At 38.1% G+C, this 17,399-nt stretch overlaps 1 protein-coding gene across 5 annotated transcripts in view; it reads left to right on the top strand.

The window, feature by feature from the left end:
* The window catches only part of ryr3 (ryanodine receptor 3), a 110,805-nt gene that overhangs the window by 39,949 nt on the left and 53,457 nt on the right, over nt 1-17,399 (top strand). For 3 of the 5 annotated variants that reach the window (XM_086167502.1, XM_086167500.1, XM_086167504.1), the window contains 21 exons: nt 398-493; nt 595-713; nt 1,688-1,821; nt 2,521-2,762; nt 3,076-3,268; nt 5,422-5,638; nt 6,245-6,349; nt 8,372-8,475; nt 8,932-9,015; nt 9,148-9,307; nt 9,395-9,539; nt 10,022-10,227; nt 10,586-10,760; nt 11,335-11,543; nt 12,533-12,696; nt 12,843-12,900; nt 12,979-13,139; nt 15,078-15,240; nt 15,919-16,005; nt 16,768-16,994; nt 17,171-17,383. In XM_086167502.1, coding sequence (XP_086023628.1) covers nt 398-493; nt 595-713; nt 1,688-1,821; nt 2,521-2,762; nt 3,076-3,268; nt 5,422-5,638; nt 6,245-6,349; nt 8,372-8,475; nt 8,932-9,015; nt 9,148-9,307; nt 9,395-9,539; nt 10,022-10,227; nt 10,586-10,760; nt 11,335-11,543; nt 12,533-12,696; nt 12,843-12,900; nt 12,979-13,139; nt 15,078-15,240; nt 15,919-16,005; nt 16,768-16,994; nt 17,171-17,383 — 3,262 coding nt within the window. The remainder of the gene's footprint in view (nt 1-397; nt 494-594; nt 714-1,687; nt 1,822-2,520; nt 2,763-3,075; nt 3,269-5,421; nt 5,639-6,244; nt 6,350-8,371; nt 8,476-8,931; nt 9,016-9,147; nt 9,308-9,394; nt 9,540-10,021; nt 10,228-10,585; nt 10,761-11,334; nt 11,544-12,532; nt 12,697-12,842; nt 12,901-12,978; nt 13,140-15,077; nt 15,241-15,918; nt 16,006-16,767; nt 16,995-17,170; nt 17,384-17,399) is intronic. The other 2 variants (XM_086167503.1, XM_086167501.1) reach the window with 1 other exon arrangement.

Below are 17,399 nucleotides of genomic sequence, written 5' to 3'. Positions count from 1 at the left end.
CTCATTATTGAATGATCTATTTTCAATTGGATGCATAATTAGGTCTGTAATTTAGCAAGCAAAGATATCTTCCTAATAGTTTTCAACAGTCTGCTGCAGAGGAATCAGCAGACTGTATACTGTACCATATGGATCATCATCATGTAGAAAATGTTTACTATGCCGCTCAGAGTGCTTGAAGTTGATTTTCATGGGTTAGTCTCATAGAAAGTCAGTCTGAGACATTCAGAACGCCCAATATAGAAGCTCAGTTGTGCCTCAGGAGGTACAATGCAGCATTACAAGATGAGACACAGTGTTAAATAGTTTTTTACCTGTGTTCTTGAGTTTACCAAATCAATATTAGATATTTAGGATATATCACCATTGTTGTTTGCATTTTATTTCATTCCTTTAGCCTCCCTCATTCGTGGAAACAGGAATAACTGCACCCAGTTTTCCCGAAACTTGGACTGGCTGGTGAGCAAATTGGAAAGACCTGAGTCATCATCAGGTATGTCATAGAAAAAAAAGTCTAAAAAGTAACTTTATATACTGGTGTTAAATTGCATACTTAATATATATCTTTTTCTGATACTAAATATCTTGTTTTAGGAATCCTGGAAGTTCTTCACTGTATCTTGATTGAAAGCCCGGAGGCTCTAAACATCATCCAAAGAGCTCACATTAAGTCCATCATTTCAATGCTGTACAAGAATGGACGTAACCACAAGGTATGGGCAGAAAAAGTGATATGATGTTTGTAAAGAGTGTTTGGGATTGTTAGTATCCTGGCCTCCAACTGCTGAAAATGCATTTTTTTGCCTTGTCAGACTGTCACAACCCTTGGAAAAGAAATTTAGCATTTTTCAGCATCACATTAAACATCAAGGATAGTAAAATCTACTTTAAATTAAGTATGACAAATCCCAAACACCTCCATGTAAACAATGTTTTTTTCTAGCGCTAGTTGACCAATATTGTACATAGTTACTTCTGGTTACTGATTTAAAGTTTTGAGTAAAAATACCTGGTCAAGTTGATGATTATAGCTATTTGACACCTCTCTTTATGAATAAAATGTTTGATTTGGACTATTATGAGAGATTAGAATGAGATGAGAACAACTTTATTAATTCCGAAGGAAATTGTTGTGCCAGAGTTTCAAGTAAAAAAAACATAACAGTAATGGATAATAGTAGAAAGGAGGAAGAATAAGAAATATAATGAAATATGAATTGTCTTAACTGTTAGCAGTAACTACAAAAAAAAAGTTAGTTTAAGCCTTCCTAAGTAAACAATGTCCTTGCTGAAAGATAATATTAGTACACAACATCCGGACACTCAAGAGGCAGTTTATTTCAGTTTAATGGTTGTAGCCTCACATGACTTTGTAGTAACCATCTCAGCTATGTGTTTTACGTGCAGTGTTAAAATATTATAGTCTTATATTTACTGTGTGACTTGTCCAAGACATGTTATGGCATACTTTTAATGAGAGCAGTTTGAGAAAGGCAGGTGTGGATCTATCCTGTTGACATGATAGCCTCACTACAATCTGTGAACTGCAGGAAATTCAACCATTAAATTATAGTTGAAATTCAGATGACTGTGCCCAAAGATTTTGTACATGGCCAACTAATTTTCATTCGCAGATTGGCTTTTCAAAGTCTGACAGGGTCTATCTTTGTTTTTCTTTCCCTTTTAGATTCTGGATGTATTGTGCTCCCTCTGTGTTTGTAATGGGGTGGCAGTGAGAGCCAATCAAAATTTGATTTGTGACAATCTGCTTCCCGAGAGGGACCTGCTTCTCCAGACTCGACTGGTCAATGCTGTTCACAGGTAAAGAAGGAAAACCTATTCATTCTTGATGGTTAAATATTTCCTGTAAACCACTTATCTGCAAAGTACATGGTATACTGCTCAATACTGCATAGACATTTAAAACTACACAAAATGGCTTATTTTTGAATATTAAGATTTCGCTTCAGTAGTCAAACAATTTTTGTGACGTTTATCCGAGTCTACTAATTGATATTTTACCTCCCTGTGAGGTCTGTCTGTGGTTAGCCTCTGATTGGACCGTACATCTATAACTGCTAGATACAGTCTGCATTTTAGATTGTGTTGTATTGTTTTTTCTGCTTTTTTTATAAGTTATGGAATCTTGCAATACAAAATTTTAATGTCTGCTAGCAAAAAATGTGAGAGTTAAGTATATTTGCATTTTTTTTTTGTTTTGAATATCATGAGAAAATACACTTAGAACATTATAAAAAAATAGGACTTTAAATATTAGTCCACATCAGCAAAATGTTACCTAAAATTGACCATGTAACCTAAAATTTCACAAGAAACAATGTAAAAATGGCAAACAATTACAAAAAATTATCAAAAAATTTATCTCACAAGTTTCCATACTTATACACATTGTTTTAAAATCTATGGCTTTTGCATATAGTTCTTATTTAGGCTAGTATCCCCCAGTCCTAGTCCACTTTATTTTACCTCGCACTCTGTGACCTCTCCAATGTCTTCTAGTATGAGGCCCAACATTTTTCTGGGTGTGGCTGAAGGTTCAGCTCAGTACAAGAGGTGGTATTTCGAGGTGGTGATCGACCAAGTGGACCATTTTGTTAGTGGAGACCCAACTCACCTAAGAGTGGGTTGGGCCAACACTAAAGGCTATGCTCCATATCCTGGTGGAGGAGAAGGATGGGGAGGCAACGGAGTTGGAGATGATCTTTACTCATACAGCTTTGATGGGCTTCATCTCTGGTCAGGTGGGCAAACTTTGCACAAGCAAAACCGTATTATGTTGATTTTGTGGTGTTGCATTTGCTAGATTTCTTTTATGATTAGGCTAGCAATACTTGGGTGCAAGTACTTTTAACTCCCTGTAACTGGATAGTATAAAGAGAACTTTTAATGTACTTTACAGTCGCGCCTGAAGCCGGTTGTCCTTGGATTTGACTTTTCCATGGAGTGAATCTGCTAAAAGTCCTTTACCCTTAGCTCATCATTCCACGTCATCCTGCCCTACATTTACAAGGGCATAACAGCCATCCATCCACACTCTCTGCCCATATTGTCCAGGCCGTATCCCCAGGGCTGTGGCCTCTATTAACCAGCACCTGCTGAACTCTGATGATGTGGTCAGCTGCTGTCTGGATTTGGGTGCTCCAAGCATGTCCTACAGGATCAACGGCCAGCCTGTCCAGGGCATGTTTGAAGACTTCAACACAGATGGATTCTTCTTCCCCGTTGTCAGCTTCTCTGCAGGTGTCAAGTAAGGCTCCAGATGCATAGAGTTACTTGTTTAAATACCTCAGATGTAAATAGAGAGCAGCGATTTATCAAACTATTACCAGAGCCTCTTCAAAGTGACAGAACCCAAGCATATAACTCATAGTAAAGTAATAGTTAAATCTTTAATAAAAAGTGAAAAAGAGAATGTTTCAATAACTGAAAGGTCTTTAGATTTCAAAAGAAACTGAACTTGAGGCACAGTAATAATTTCATCTCTAAATACAAAGTGCAAAGGACAATGTCATAATAAGGAGCACTGACACGGTTCACACAAAGGAAACCAGTCACAATAAAAAGTACAATTCCAAAATTCAAAAAAACACAGCTCTGGCAAGGAGTGGTAGAATGGGAACATGATAAAGGGAAGAACAGCTCAATTAAATAGGTGGAAATAATCAAGACTGAAGCAGGGGAGGAGGAGGATCAGGTGTGGACAATTCACCAGTTTCCTGGTCTTGACACAAAATAAGGATCAACATAAAAAAAGAGTTACCTATTGAAGAAAAAAGTGCATTGGAGATTGGCGTTTTTTTGAGCTTTGAATGTGTTAGTCTGGTTTACCAGATGGTACCAAGATATTTTTGTTGGGGGGAAGAATGCCAGAAAGTGTAAGAATTAAATTGTATTGCTATAAGTGTCTAAAGTGTTGAATATATGAGAATCAGTCAATGCAAAACCAAATGGCACTTGGCTAGATCCAGTGTATCAACTATTTATTATCCCCACGTATTTATCCAGGCATTTAACCAATTCCCTGAAACAGGAAGTCAATACACTGTAGGCTTTTAATTACTGTTATCTCCGGACTATAAGCCACTACTTTTTTCACATGCTTTGAGCACTGCAGCTTAAACAACCATGTGGTTAATTTATTTATTTGTTTATGTATTTATTTTGGGCAAACAATCTTCATGCCGGCAAAACATTTAGCCTCATGATATGGGAACAATGAAATTCTGAGGCTGTTCTATTCTGACACTGAAGACAACTCTAATGGTTTTAGTGTGCATGAGGAAGACGAAGATAGCAATCAGCTGCAGTAGGACAAAGTGGGGATGGAAAATGGATGGATGGATGGACTTTTCCTTGTGTTATTTATTATTAATCTTCTTCATCGGTCGTGTTACAAGCACTGTTCAGACACGAAAAAAAAAACGTAACCAGTAGATATTTGTGGTTATTACCAGTAAAAAAAAAAAACCATCTGTTTAACATCTTTCTATGTAAATATCTCATGTTCAAACATGGACACCTGCAGCTTATAGAAAAGTGTGGCCTGTACATGTGGTGCGGCTTATATTCAGGTGCGCTAAATTGCCCGGAAATTACGGTATAGTGAGCTAAGACCTAGATAATCTCAAAAACTTTACAACAGATTTCATTGATCCAACTTTTTCTCTTGCTTCCAGTTGATGAGGTAAATGCAAAATGTACTCCTATGAAATTAGACTTTGTTGACACATTCTTCAGCGTTACCCCACAGAGAAGCTGTCTTTTTCTCAGCTTGAGCAGTACCCCTGTCATCCTCAAAGTCAGGAAATGACATTGGAATTAACTGATTATGTTTTTCTTTTTTCTCCTTTTCGTTTTTTTGCTATAAAAGTATAATGCTTTTGATTTATACATTACATGCATGTGATTTGAGAACGCACCAGGTCCGTTCTTTCTTACTAAATGTCTTTTCAAACTGTCTACGAAGGTTCCGTGTCATCCAATTCATGGTTATCTGTTGTCAAATCTTGTAGAGGCCTGGACTTAGCTTTTCCTCATGAACATATGTAGCAACATGAACATAACGACCACCTTTTAACCAAGTTGCTGCAAAACAACGTATTTATTAACATAATTAACCCTCTTAACTTTGAAGGATTCCCAACACCAGCAGTTAAATCACAAAATTCCAATGGTGTTGAAGAAGTCTTTCGGCTGAGAGGTGAAACGTCTAAGAGGAAAAACAAAGTCCACTTGCCAGGCCAAGATTTGACAACGGTGTCCTCAGTCCCTTCAAGCATCAACACAACTACATGCATCAGATAATTAATTATTGAATATCACAAAGCATATGGAAAGATTTAATCATAAGAATCAGCCAATATCCATTTTAAATGAGAACTTTTTAACATTTCATACCAGGGTGCGTTTTTTGTTGGGTGGACGGCATGGCGATTTCAAGTTCTTGCCCCCCGCTGGTTACTCTCCATGCTATGAGGCACTGTTGCCTAAAGAGAAGATGCACGTGGAGCCTGTGAAGGACTATAAGAGAGATCATGAAGGGGTCCGTGACCTGCTGGGAACCACCAAGTTCCTTTCTCAAGCCTCTTTCATCCCCACTCCTGTTGACACCAGCCAGGTGAGGAGAGTTTGAGGTCAACAGAGAAATGGGGCAAGCCAAATATTCTGTATAGTTTCATTTAAAATTGTGACATTGAGCATTGTAATACTGTGATTAAAACCGCTGTTTTCTTCAATAGATGATATGCCATTGGGAGTATTAAGTATTAAGATTGGGATACATTTGATTATATCATTTCCTTAATAAATGTTAAGACAATTCCTAAATTGTTTTAACTCAAAACAGAATTAAAAACCTGAAAAAATCAAAAAAGGAATGTTGTTGGTTGTTGTTGAACTATGGTTTTGCGCTTCCCCTTGCTATGCTTGCCGTTTGCTGAAGCTGGTGGCAGACTTTTAGAAACACCAATCAACTATGCTAAATTCAATTGATGTATTTTATACTGTTATTAGTGATACATGAACCTGAAATAATATTGGATGCTAAGTGTGATATTTAAACAAGTTTAACATCAAGACATTGTGACATCCTCTTATGGGAAATGTGTGTTGTGTCTCTGTTTATGAAGTATTCAGATCAAATATAATCATTTGATAAAGACAATTTGTCTCTTCTGCGATCACTTTCATCTGATGCTCCCATAACCCTAATTCCTCTCTGCAGGTTGTTCTTCTCTCTCACATGGACAATATAAAAGAGAAGCTGGCAGAAAACATACATGAGTTGTGGGGAATGAACAAGATTGAATTGGGCTGGACCTATGGCAAGGTAAACCCACATCCCTATCATTCCCTTCAACACGCAAAACCCAAACATAGCAGTGCAAGACAAAGGTTAACTAAAGCTCTCTGTAGCAATATTGAATTAAATGGACCCTTAAGTGCCATAAACTCCTGTTGAAACATCAGACAGTAGTTTTTTGTTGCTTTGTCTTGTTGTAAGTAATGAACTACTGTTATTCACTTGACTCACTCAAAATCGCCAAAGCCCGGAGGGAAAATTCTTGCTAATTAAGCTAAATTACGGTTACATTTTTGCAGCAGGGGACCTTTATGCTTCGTCAGTCCCCTTTTACCTTCCTTGACTCCCTTAAGTTTCTGTAAAATCTCAGTGAGTCATAAAACACCATAATTACTTTTAGCTAAAGTGAAACTATTCATTACTGAGATATTGTTAGATTTTCAGTATAGGCAGTGCTTATAGGTCTGATGAATGAGAAAGGAAACAAGCTGGGAAAAGAGTAAGGATGGACGGAAAATCAAATATTATGCAGAATTTTTTGAACATGAATGTTCAATTCCAGGTAAAAAAAACAAAACAGAATTCATTGCACCCTAAACCACATCCACTTAATTCCCAGCAACCCCAAAAATCACAGAAAACAAGCATCAACAAAAACCCCAACATTCATGACTCGCTACAATACATAACACTTTCTAGGTAGAGACCATTTGTCATGATCAAATGCCTTACGAAAATGTACTATAGCTATAGTTATGATATTACTGAACAAATTTTTTGTGAAATAGATTGTAATGAAATCAATTAAAAAAAATAGTCTCATTATTCCTATCAGTAAACACCAAATAATACGCTTTCAATAGTCCAATTTGCAAGTTAGTATTTAAAATTTGAAATCGATCTATATAATACAGCAGGTTAGTTCCTTTCAGTGTTTTTTTCATGACACTGTCCATTTAGCATTTTGAGATTCTGGCATGCAGACCATTACACCATTACATTTAAAGAGCTTTTATTCTTCTTGAACTTTTTCTCTGCATCCCATCTTTTACTGTCAGTCAGTGTTCCTGCTCACTGCCGCAGGCAGCCTGTTAGAAGTCTGATCACACACTGCCTCCTTTGCACTGTAGTCATTATCACAGACTCATTCTCCAGTCTGGCTGTTTTCACAGCGGACATTTAAGAAACTTAATGGGTGTCACACCTTATGAGAAGGAGACATCCATATTAATCAAGACTTGGGAAAAGCTCCGTTTGGCAAGATATAGGAAAAATGTTTCTGTCATTCATAAGGGGCACCTTTAACATCCAAGCGGCTTCTTGGTTAATCCCCGCCATAACAATCCTCCAATTCAAAGTTGGATTCGAACAGAGGAAAGTCTTTTCTTACAGGCTTCATACTTGGCAGGCAGAATTATTATTCAAATTGGCAATAGCCTGGTTTTGTATGTGAATGCTTAGCCTCGCTGCCCACCTTTTGTTCAGTCTAACCTTTTTTCAAAATGTAAATACGCATAATCAGAAAGTCAGTGCATTTTTTTATCACAAATCTGGATGCAGCACTAAATCTCTGAGTGGACTCCATCACAGACAGGTGAGTCTGGAGATGCTGTTACTCTCTCTTGGTAATTGTTGCAGGCTTTACTTGCTATATCAACATTTCTACACCTGAGGCCTGAATTCAACAAAAATACACCTATTTGCCATCTTGTATTTGTCATGTAATTTTGGGATGATTTCTCTCCTATTGGTTGTTGTGTAGATGATATATTTTCTGTCAGACATTTCTGTGCAACAGTACTGAAATGATAGAATTTAAGAGAATATATATCATATATTAATATATATTGGCTGTAGAATGATCTTTTAATGATATAAACCACTGTCATAGCCAGTTTGAGGGAGGAATTTGGTTCTAAGCCTGTTATTCCACATTTATCTGGCCTTTGTCGCAGACAGAGACAGACTTATTAACAAAATGAGACCCACTACCTCAATTTGTTTTTAACAAAATGCAATACATCATCCATCTAACCTATTTAATTTCAGGTTCGTGATGACAACAAGAGGCAACACCCTTGCCTTGTAGATTTCACAAAGCTGCCTGAAACAGAAAGGAACTACAACTTGCAGATGTCAAGCGAAACACTGAAGTAAGACTGGGCCTTTTGCTCCATTATCCAGTTAGTTATTCATAGGATTGCTGCTGCTCTCTGCTGAATGCAGAGCTGGAGCAGATTAAGGCAGAAGATTGCAGCAGCAGCCATAATGACTAGTATCTCCTGAGTGAATTTCCACATTGATTTTCAAGAAATTGTGGGTCCCAAGCCATCTACTGAGTCATTTCACTGTAAAAACATTTGGATAGACCCAATAAAGTGACCCTCAGTCACAGTGAGCTTCAGTCACATCAAATTTGGCAGTTCCATACTGTTCTGCTGGCATTGATTGACCCAGATTTATAGCTGTCCATTGAACTCTACTCAAAATGTAACAGTCTTCAGTCAATGGACTCTGCAGAAAAGACTATTTAGTTTGTTCTGTCATGGAGCTTGATTATTGAATTCAGTGGTCCGAATTCATCTCCCCTCTCTCATCTTTATTCCCAGAACCCTCATGGCACTTGGTTGCCATGTTGCCCAGATCAATGTTCATGCTGAGGATGATCTGAAGAAGATTAAACTCCCAAAAGAGTGAGTTTCATTTTCTTCTTCTAATTACATCACTTGTTTTCTTCGTTGCCGAATGTCAAGAAACAGAACGGCTTCAAAATGTAAACAAAAATGATCTCAAATTTCTGTGCCGTTACATTGGTTTGTTTACAGCTACATGATGTCTAATGGGTATAAGCCAGCACCACTGGACCTTTCTGATGTGAAACTGACAGCAGGTCAGGAGGTTCTAGTTGACAAACTGGCCGAGAACGCACACAATGTGTGGGCCAAAGATAGAATTAAACAAGGATGGACCTATGGCATGCAGCAGGTAAAAATTAACTTTATTATTCTTCTGTGAGCGATGTGCCCTAATTATTAGTCTTCATTAAAACAGGAATTTCTATGTTTTCATAAGGATTTGAAGAGCAGGCGTAACCCTCGCCTGGTTCCATATGCTTTACTTGATGAACGTACTAAGAAATCTAACAGAGACAGTTTAAGAGAGGCCATCAGGACAATGGTTGGATATGGATACGACATCGATCCTCCAGACCAGGAGGGTAAGCAAGATTATGAAATTTTAAATGTTTCTCCAATCCTCAGTAATTTCCTGATACAGAAGAAGTGCTGTCAGAACTGCTCAAATAGTTGAACTCATCAAAACAGTTGACAAATGGGTTATTTTTCTTTCATTTGCTGAATAATTAAGCATCACAAGAATTATATAATAATAATATGGACAATCAAACATAAACTGTTGACTATTTAAAAAAAATATTACATGCAAATATGTAAAAAAACAACAAAAACTGACATCTGCTTGAATGTTGCACGCACTCCTTATTTTGTGCACCATGTATGTCCATAGGTTTTGTAAAACTATACTTTCAACAACTTCCGTTGAGTAAACAATATAATCCCTCACTGATTAATTAGAAATATGTGTTGTGATTTTTCAGAAGCAGAATCAGGATCAGTAATTGATTTGCATTTAAAAAAACAAAGGGACTGTTTAATTATTTTATTTCCATTTTTTTTCCAGCTGTCCATATGGTGGATGATCAAAGCATTGAGACAATCCGCTTCTTCCGTGTTGAGCAAACATATGCTGTAAAAACTGGAAAGTGGTACTTTGAGTTCGAGGTTCTGAGTGGTGGTGACATGAGGGTTGGCTGGGCAAGGCCAGGCTGCAGGCCCGACGTTGAGCTCGGAACAGACGACCAGGCCTTTGTCTTTGACGGATACAAGGTAAACCTAATCTGTCCAGGTCTATTATTTATCCCCAATTGAAGAGAGGACTGTAAAAAAATTTCATTTATTGTTGTATAAGTATTTGCAATTTTGTAAAAAGCAGAATTACAAAACTAGCGATCCGAAACTGCTTCCAAATTGTTTTCCATGTGGTGAATATTTTCCCATAATTCTGTTTGCTTTTGTGCCATTTCTAAAGTAGAGCTTGTGAGGTATTGTTTCTGATTTGCCTACTACATTGTGGGCAAATTTTAAATGATACATTTCATCACGCCACCACTCATGTGATGAGAAAATGTCTTCTATGTGGTTTTGTGCAACAAAAACACAGACTTCCGTCCTTTTTTTTTTGAAGGGTCGACGCATGCATGCAGGAAGCCGCTACTTTGGACACCCGTGGAAAAAGGGTGACGTGGTTGGCTGCATGATCAACTTGGAGGACAAATCCATCATTTTCACCCTGAATGGAGAACTCCTGATCACAAACAAGGGCTCTGAGCTTTGCTTCACGGACTTTGAGACAGACGATGGTGCGAGAGACGTAGTCTTGTCATCTAGAAAAGAATATTATCAATTCAGCATGTTTGAGTCTGTACTTTTTTTGTCAACGTAGTTGGCGGTTAGAAAGTTGTGAGGGATGAAAAGCTACAGAATGATAATGATAGCACAGTTTAATGAGGCCCATTGTTTTTCTGGCCCATTACACGGCTAATGAACAATTTCCCAGAACAAGATAGGAGAGGACTAGAACGCAACAAAAAGTTAAGTGGGTTAAATTAATGGCCCCAGGATATTTGAAATTAGTTGTACTGACTTTGACAGCAAATTGTGTTTAAATACAAGAGTATTTCCAAGTAGTAAATACATGTATAATGTACTTGAGTTTCGTGTAAAGATAATCATTTTTCCCTCTCGATCAAAGACCCGTCTTTTCTCTTGACCAACAAGCAATTTCCAGGATGGTTAAAAGACCGGAAACGATTAACAGAACAAAACAAAAACCAAAAGAACATCACAAAGGCTCCTTATACAGTACTTGAATTAAGCAAATGTATCCAATGTGGTTATCTATTTCTTCTGCTAATTGGTAAACTTCTCTCCTAGGTTTTATCCCTGTGTGTAGTCTGGGCATGTCTCAGATTGGTCGAATGAACCTGGGCAAGGATGCAAGCACGTTCAAGTACTATACCATGTGTGGTCTCCAGGAAGGCTTTGAGCCCTTCGCTGTTAACATGAAGAGAGACATCACCATGTGGTTTAGCAAGCGCTTACCCACTTTTGTCAATGTGCCTGAGGACCACATGCATATTGAGGTATCGGTGTATTGATTTTTCTTTTAATTGATTTTTTCTTTTCTTTTTTTCAGCAGCCGAGTAGATAACGATTTAAGCTGTGTCTCCTGGATTAATGTTCTTGTTGTCATGCATGGGATACAAATAGCCAGCTCTTATGAACTTCACTGTCCTACATTGCCATTTTTATATATTTTTTTATTTTTTTATTTTTTTATTTTTACCATTAATTTGAGATTGGTGTCATTTAAAGCTGTAATTGTAATCATTCTTTATGTGACAATGGGTGAGTTTAAAAAAAAAAAACACAACAAAATAAATGCTTTAAAAAGCAACTTGAAATCATACTGTTCTAGCATAACCAAGTGAAGAGATAGAAACAATATGTGCAACAAATTGTGACCAAGCTGTTAGAATGAAGGGTTCCCCCATTTAACCAGCAAAAATAACAATTTTCGCGGTCACCACAGACCTTCAGAGTGCCAGTTTACCATAATAAAATCAAAGGCTGAGTAGTTGAGCAATATTTAATGAAAACAAACCTTTATTTGGGTCAGGCATCAGGGATTTTGAGTATTTGAGTTATTTAATTGAAGTGACATACTCTGTATGTATCGCTACGAATGACTTCCATTAATATGTAATGATTTGCACAGAAGAAATTCTATTCGCAGTAAATATGAGATGAGATGAGATGAGATGAGAACAGCTTGATTTATCCCGAAGGAAATTGTCGTGCCAGAGTTTCAAGTAAAAACATAACAGTAATAGATAATAGTAGAAAGGAGGAAGAATAAGAATACAATGAAATATAAATTGTCTGAACTGTTCTTCAAAGATTTGAAGAACTTTTTTTTTTTTTTGAATATTTGAATATCTTGAATATATTGAATATTTTGAATATCTCTATGCCTTAAACTTTTGGTTGTGTTGATCCACAGATTTGTGCTGTCTAACAGATTCTCTCTTCAAAATTCCAATTTTTCCATCCTGACTCTGAATCTACCCAGGTGACAAGGATCGACGGGACGGTGGATAGCCCTCCTTGCCTCAAGGTCACCCACAAGACATTTGGCACCCAGAACAGCAATAATGATATGCTCTACTGTAGACTGAGCATGCCTGTGGAGTTCTACTCTGCAGACATGGTGCTTGACGAATCACTGAAACTCAGGTCAGACATTTTTGTTGCAGTGGATACATTTTTCAAAGAACCATGACTTTTCTCTTGAAAGTACCAGATGGATCAGGAGAGCTATTTAACTTTTAAGGTGTGCTGATTGTCTGCGTCGGAGAACTAATAATATATGCTCTCCGCAGTCATCCTCCAAGAGAAGATGGAACAGTTGACTGTGGGAGCATTACAACTGTAAATCAAGTAATCAAAGATAAGAAAATGCAATTCAGAATTACCACATACTGTTTAAGTGTAACACGCTGTGTATTTTGATGCCAGTACTACCACTCGGTGAGAGTTTTTGCTGGACAGGACCCTGCATCCGTATGGGTAGGTTGGGTCACACCAGACTACCATTACTATTGCAAGAACTTCAGCCTTGGCAACACACGAACAGTAACTGTCACCTTGGGAGACGAAAGGGGTCGGGTTCATGAGAGGTGAGCAAACGCTAACAGTGTGTCGGAATTTTTTTTCATTTGCTGAATTGAATTTGCAATCTGTTAGTTTTTAAATCTGTGACTTTGGAAAATGTACTAACGCACTTCTATTCAAAATAAATATAAACACAGGTCATAGAGCCACTCAAATAATGCAGAACTTTGTTGTCACAACAGCTCTGTTTTACTGCTTTTGTTTTTTTAGCAACATCTTTGTTCCTATTTCTTCTTTCTTTTTCTAAAACTATTCTCATAATTAGCACGCTTGAGACCAACTTCAGAGAAAGATTCCATTATTATGGCTAGGTAATTTTGGGTGTTCCAAGACATTGTAACATGCTGCAATAATGAGAAAGCCAGAGAATTTATTTTGTGGGAACCCAGCTACTATTGCATGAAAATGTAAAACGTTGCAGGCGTTCTTTGAACAAGAAGAACTAAGTACAACCTTGTTCTTAAATAACGTTGTTATGGGGACATTAGTAGTGAATACCAATGATTGCAATCGACCCTCCTTCTCCGTCTTCTTCTCTTTTCGGCTTTTCCCTTCGGGGGTCGCCGCAGCGAATCAACCTTCTCCATCTAACCCTGTTCTCTGTATCCTCCTCTCTCACACCAACTACCTTCATATTCTCTCTCACTATGTCTATAAATCTTCTCTTTGGTCTTCCTTGAGACCTCTTGCCTGGCAGCTCCAATTCCAGCATCCGTCTACCAATATATTTTCTATCCCTCCTCTGTACATGACCGAACCATCTTAGTCTGGCTTCTCTGACCTTCTCTCCAAAACATCTAACCTGCCGTTCCTCTGATAGACTCATTCCTGATCCTGTCTGTCCTGGTCACTCCCAAAGAGAGCCTTAGCATCTTCATCTCCGCAACCTCTAGCTCTGCCTCCTGTCTTTTCATGATTTTTTTCGAAGCCATAAAGCATCACTTGTCTTACCACTGTCTTGTATACCTTTCCTTTCATTCTGGCTGATAGTTTTCTATCCCATAGTACTCCTGACACTTTTCTCCACCCATTCCAATGTGCTTGAACCCGTTTCTTCACCTCTTTTCCACACTCTCCGCTGCTCTGGAATGTTGACCCCAAGTACCTGAAATCCTCTAACTTCTTGATCTCCACTCCCTGTAACCTCACCGTTCCACCTGGGCTCCTCTCAGTCACACACATATATGTGTGTGACTCTGTCTTTCAGTCATCTCCTTTCCCTATGCATTAACACTGTTTCTACCACTGTATTCGTATATAATAAAACTGAGAGGGAGCACATATTAAGAACTGACTACTTTTGGAAAATATTTATGTACTTGCACCGATAGTTAGGTTTTGAATGCAGGGCTTTTTTCTAGAGTATTAGTACTTCTACTGAGTTAAGGGGCAGAGTGCTTAGTCTGTCATTTCTATAGAAACAGAAATTATAATATATGTCTATATTATAATTCTACATTCACATAGAGAAGAAGCACAGCAAGTTGCACAGACATGTGATCAAAAACCAAGTGTGTTCATGAACATTTATTTCCAATTACACATATATTCAACACACACCTGTCCCTTAACCATAAACCATCACATACTTAGGGCTTCTGCATACTTTCTGAAGCATCAAAAAACACTAACCCGCCATATCAAAAGAACTGTCACCCTCTGCGATTATCTCTGTATATTTTTCATGTCACACATAATGTGAAATAACTGCAGCGTTTGATTTTCATTGAAATGTTACCAGTGCGTTTGGTGTACAACTGAAAAAGTCAGACTGGGTTTCTGTCAGTCCTTAAATACCATGATGTACTCAGAGGAAGCTGATCACATCTCTTTGGAATGTATTAATATTGATCGGACAAGAATCGCCAGTCCACAAAGTTCAGTAAAAGTGATATGCAGCAGCATTTTTCATTCATGTTGTTGGCATGCTGATCATGTTGCAGTGTCCAGAGGAGTAACTGCTACATGGTGTGCGGAGCTGATGCAGTTAGCCCATCCTCATCAGGCCGAGCTAACTCGGATGTGGAAATTGGCTGTCTGATTGACTTGGCCACTGGTCTGGTTTCCTTCACTGCCAATGGCAAGGATCTCCCAACAGCATACCAGGTAAAAGAGAAGATTTAGCCTCTAGCGGAATGAACAACAGCCTGTGCATTTCATGTCTCTTCTCTAGCCAACTATGGTTAAGATTTACAGTCATGGCCAAAAGTTTTGAGAATGACACTTTCACAGTCTGTTTCTTCAGGGTTTTTAGGTGTTTGCCAGATGTTTCTATGGTTGTGTCATTCTCAAAACTTTTGGGCATGACTGTAGGTACTTCAGCACTGAACAAAAAAACCCTAAACCCCCTATAAACTACTACCGTTAGTAGTTAAAGACAAACCAAAAATCGCGATGACTTTATTTTAAGCACACATAAACACAATCGGTTTCTTTTCAAATGTAGATCATGATTGCCTCACATTTAATCTGCGTCGCGTACAAACCATTCATCATCTCTCAGCTCCTCACTCGATGCTACGGCCATCGATCGGCACTTTTTTTCCAATCAGAAGTCCTCTCAGATAATTGAGGGTGATACCCTGATGAAAAGCTCCTTCTCCCACAAGAGCAGGCATCATCCTCTTACATAATGAGAAGAGCACCTTACAGTGTGTGGGCTGCAATTATAATTTGAGATTTCTTCAGGGTTTTACTTTAGGACATATCTAATGAGGCATTTGTAATACATTGCAATGATCGTATGTTTAATTGTGTTTTTCTATGTTGGCTAATTCTGTCCAGGTGGAGCCTAATACCAAGTTGTTCCCTGCCGTCTTTGTACGCCCCACCAGTGCAAACCTCTTCCAGTTTGAATTTGTCAAGATCCAGGTCTGTATTAGAGCACAATACAAATCTTGCACGTAGAAACAGTGCATGTCAGATGATAGCCATTTTGCCAGATAATGTGAATGTTTTACACAGTAAAAGTCTTAAAATCAGCCCAAAGTAATATCAGGCATAGGCAGAATTAAAATTTGCCAAGTATCAGCATGTTCTCTACCTGCTTAAATCTAACATTAGCCAACTGATGGTGGTTATATTTGAATTTATTTTTGTGCCTAAATCATTATTTTTCATCAGCTTCATTTTTAACTTTCTTTTGCCCTTCTTCAAACCAAATGTTAATGGTTTGTTGTACAAGCATCTACATCATAAGAGTAGGCTCAAGCTTTTTCCTTTATCTAGTTATTTCTCAAGCCATCCCATCAGACAAAATATGAATCAATTAGCAACTAGTAACACTTGTTAAAATAAAATGTGTTTGCTTTCACAACAAATCCATGTATTTTATTGAAATTCCACCATGTAAAGTTTCATAATAAGCATAATGACATCACTTAACAAAAAATTAGGTGACTGTATTGAAAAAAAAAAGTGCAAAATGTATAAATATTTGCATATGGATATTAACCACTGTCAAGTGATCACTGTTCATTAAATAGGAAGCTGATGTCTGTTATTTGCTCACAGATCCTGTGTTGTCTCTGAATCTCAGTTACAGTGTTGATCAACAAACTTATGGTAACATTGTCTTCATCAAATGATTATGACATTCCCATCTTGTTATTTTTATCGCCTGTCTGTTTCTAGGATGCCATGCCACTATCGTCTGCCATATTTAAGAGTGAGCACAGAAATCCCGTGCCTCAGTGCCCACCCCGGCTGGATGTGCAGACCATCGTGGCCGTGCTATGGAGCCGCATGCCAAACACCTTCCTGAGTGTGGAGATGGCTCGAGTCAGTGAGAGACACGGTTGGGTGGTCCAATGTCTAGAACCCCTGCAGATGATGGCAGTTCACATACCTGAAGAAAACAGGTGTGAAGCATTGATAAAGAATGGAGGTCCGGACTAGGAATACTAACTTGAATTGATACCGTGATTTTATTATAAGCCTGCATACGTTAGTGTTGAAATTTGCCCTTTAGATGTGCCAGCAAGTACTTACTGTTCTATCCCCACTGCTACGTCTCTGTTTTTCAACCTTTTCCCAGGTGTTTGGACATTCTGGAGTTATCTGAGCATGAGGACCTGAGAAAGTTCCACTATCACACACTAAAACTTTACTGTGCCTTATGTGCCCTGGGAAACACTCGTGTAGCTCACACCCTCTGCAGCCATTTGGACCAATCACAGCTCCTCTACACCATCGATAATCAATACCTGTCTGGCATGTTGAGGGAGGGCTTCTATAATGTCCTCATGAGGTTTGTTAATTGCATT

The sequence above is a fragment of the Fistularia commersonii genome, chromosome 20 (assembly GCF_037954325.1).
Source record: "Fistularia commersonii isolate RoL2024-O1a breed Wild chromosome 20, RoL_Fcom_v1.0, whole genome shotgun sequence".
NCBI classification, from domain to species: domain Eukaryota; kingdom Metazoa; phylum Chordata; class Actinopteri; order Syngnathiformes; family Fistulariidae; genus Fistularia; species Fistularia commersonii.
The sequence above is the reverse complement of the archived record's forward strand: the minus strand, read 5'-3'. Positions and strand labels throughout refer to the sequence as shown.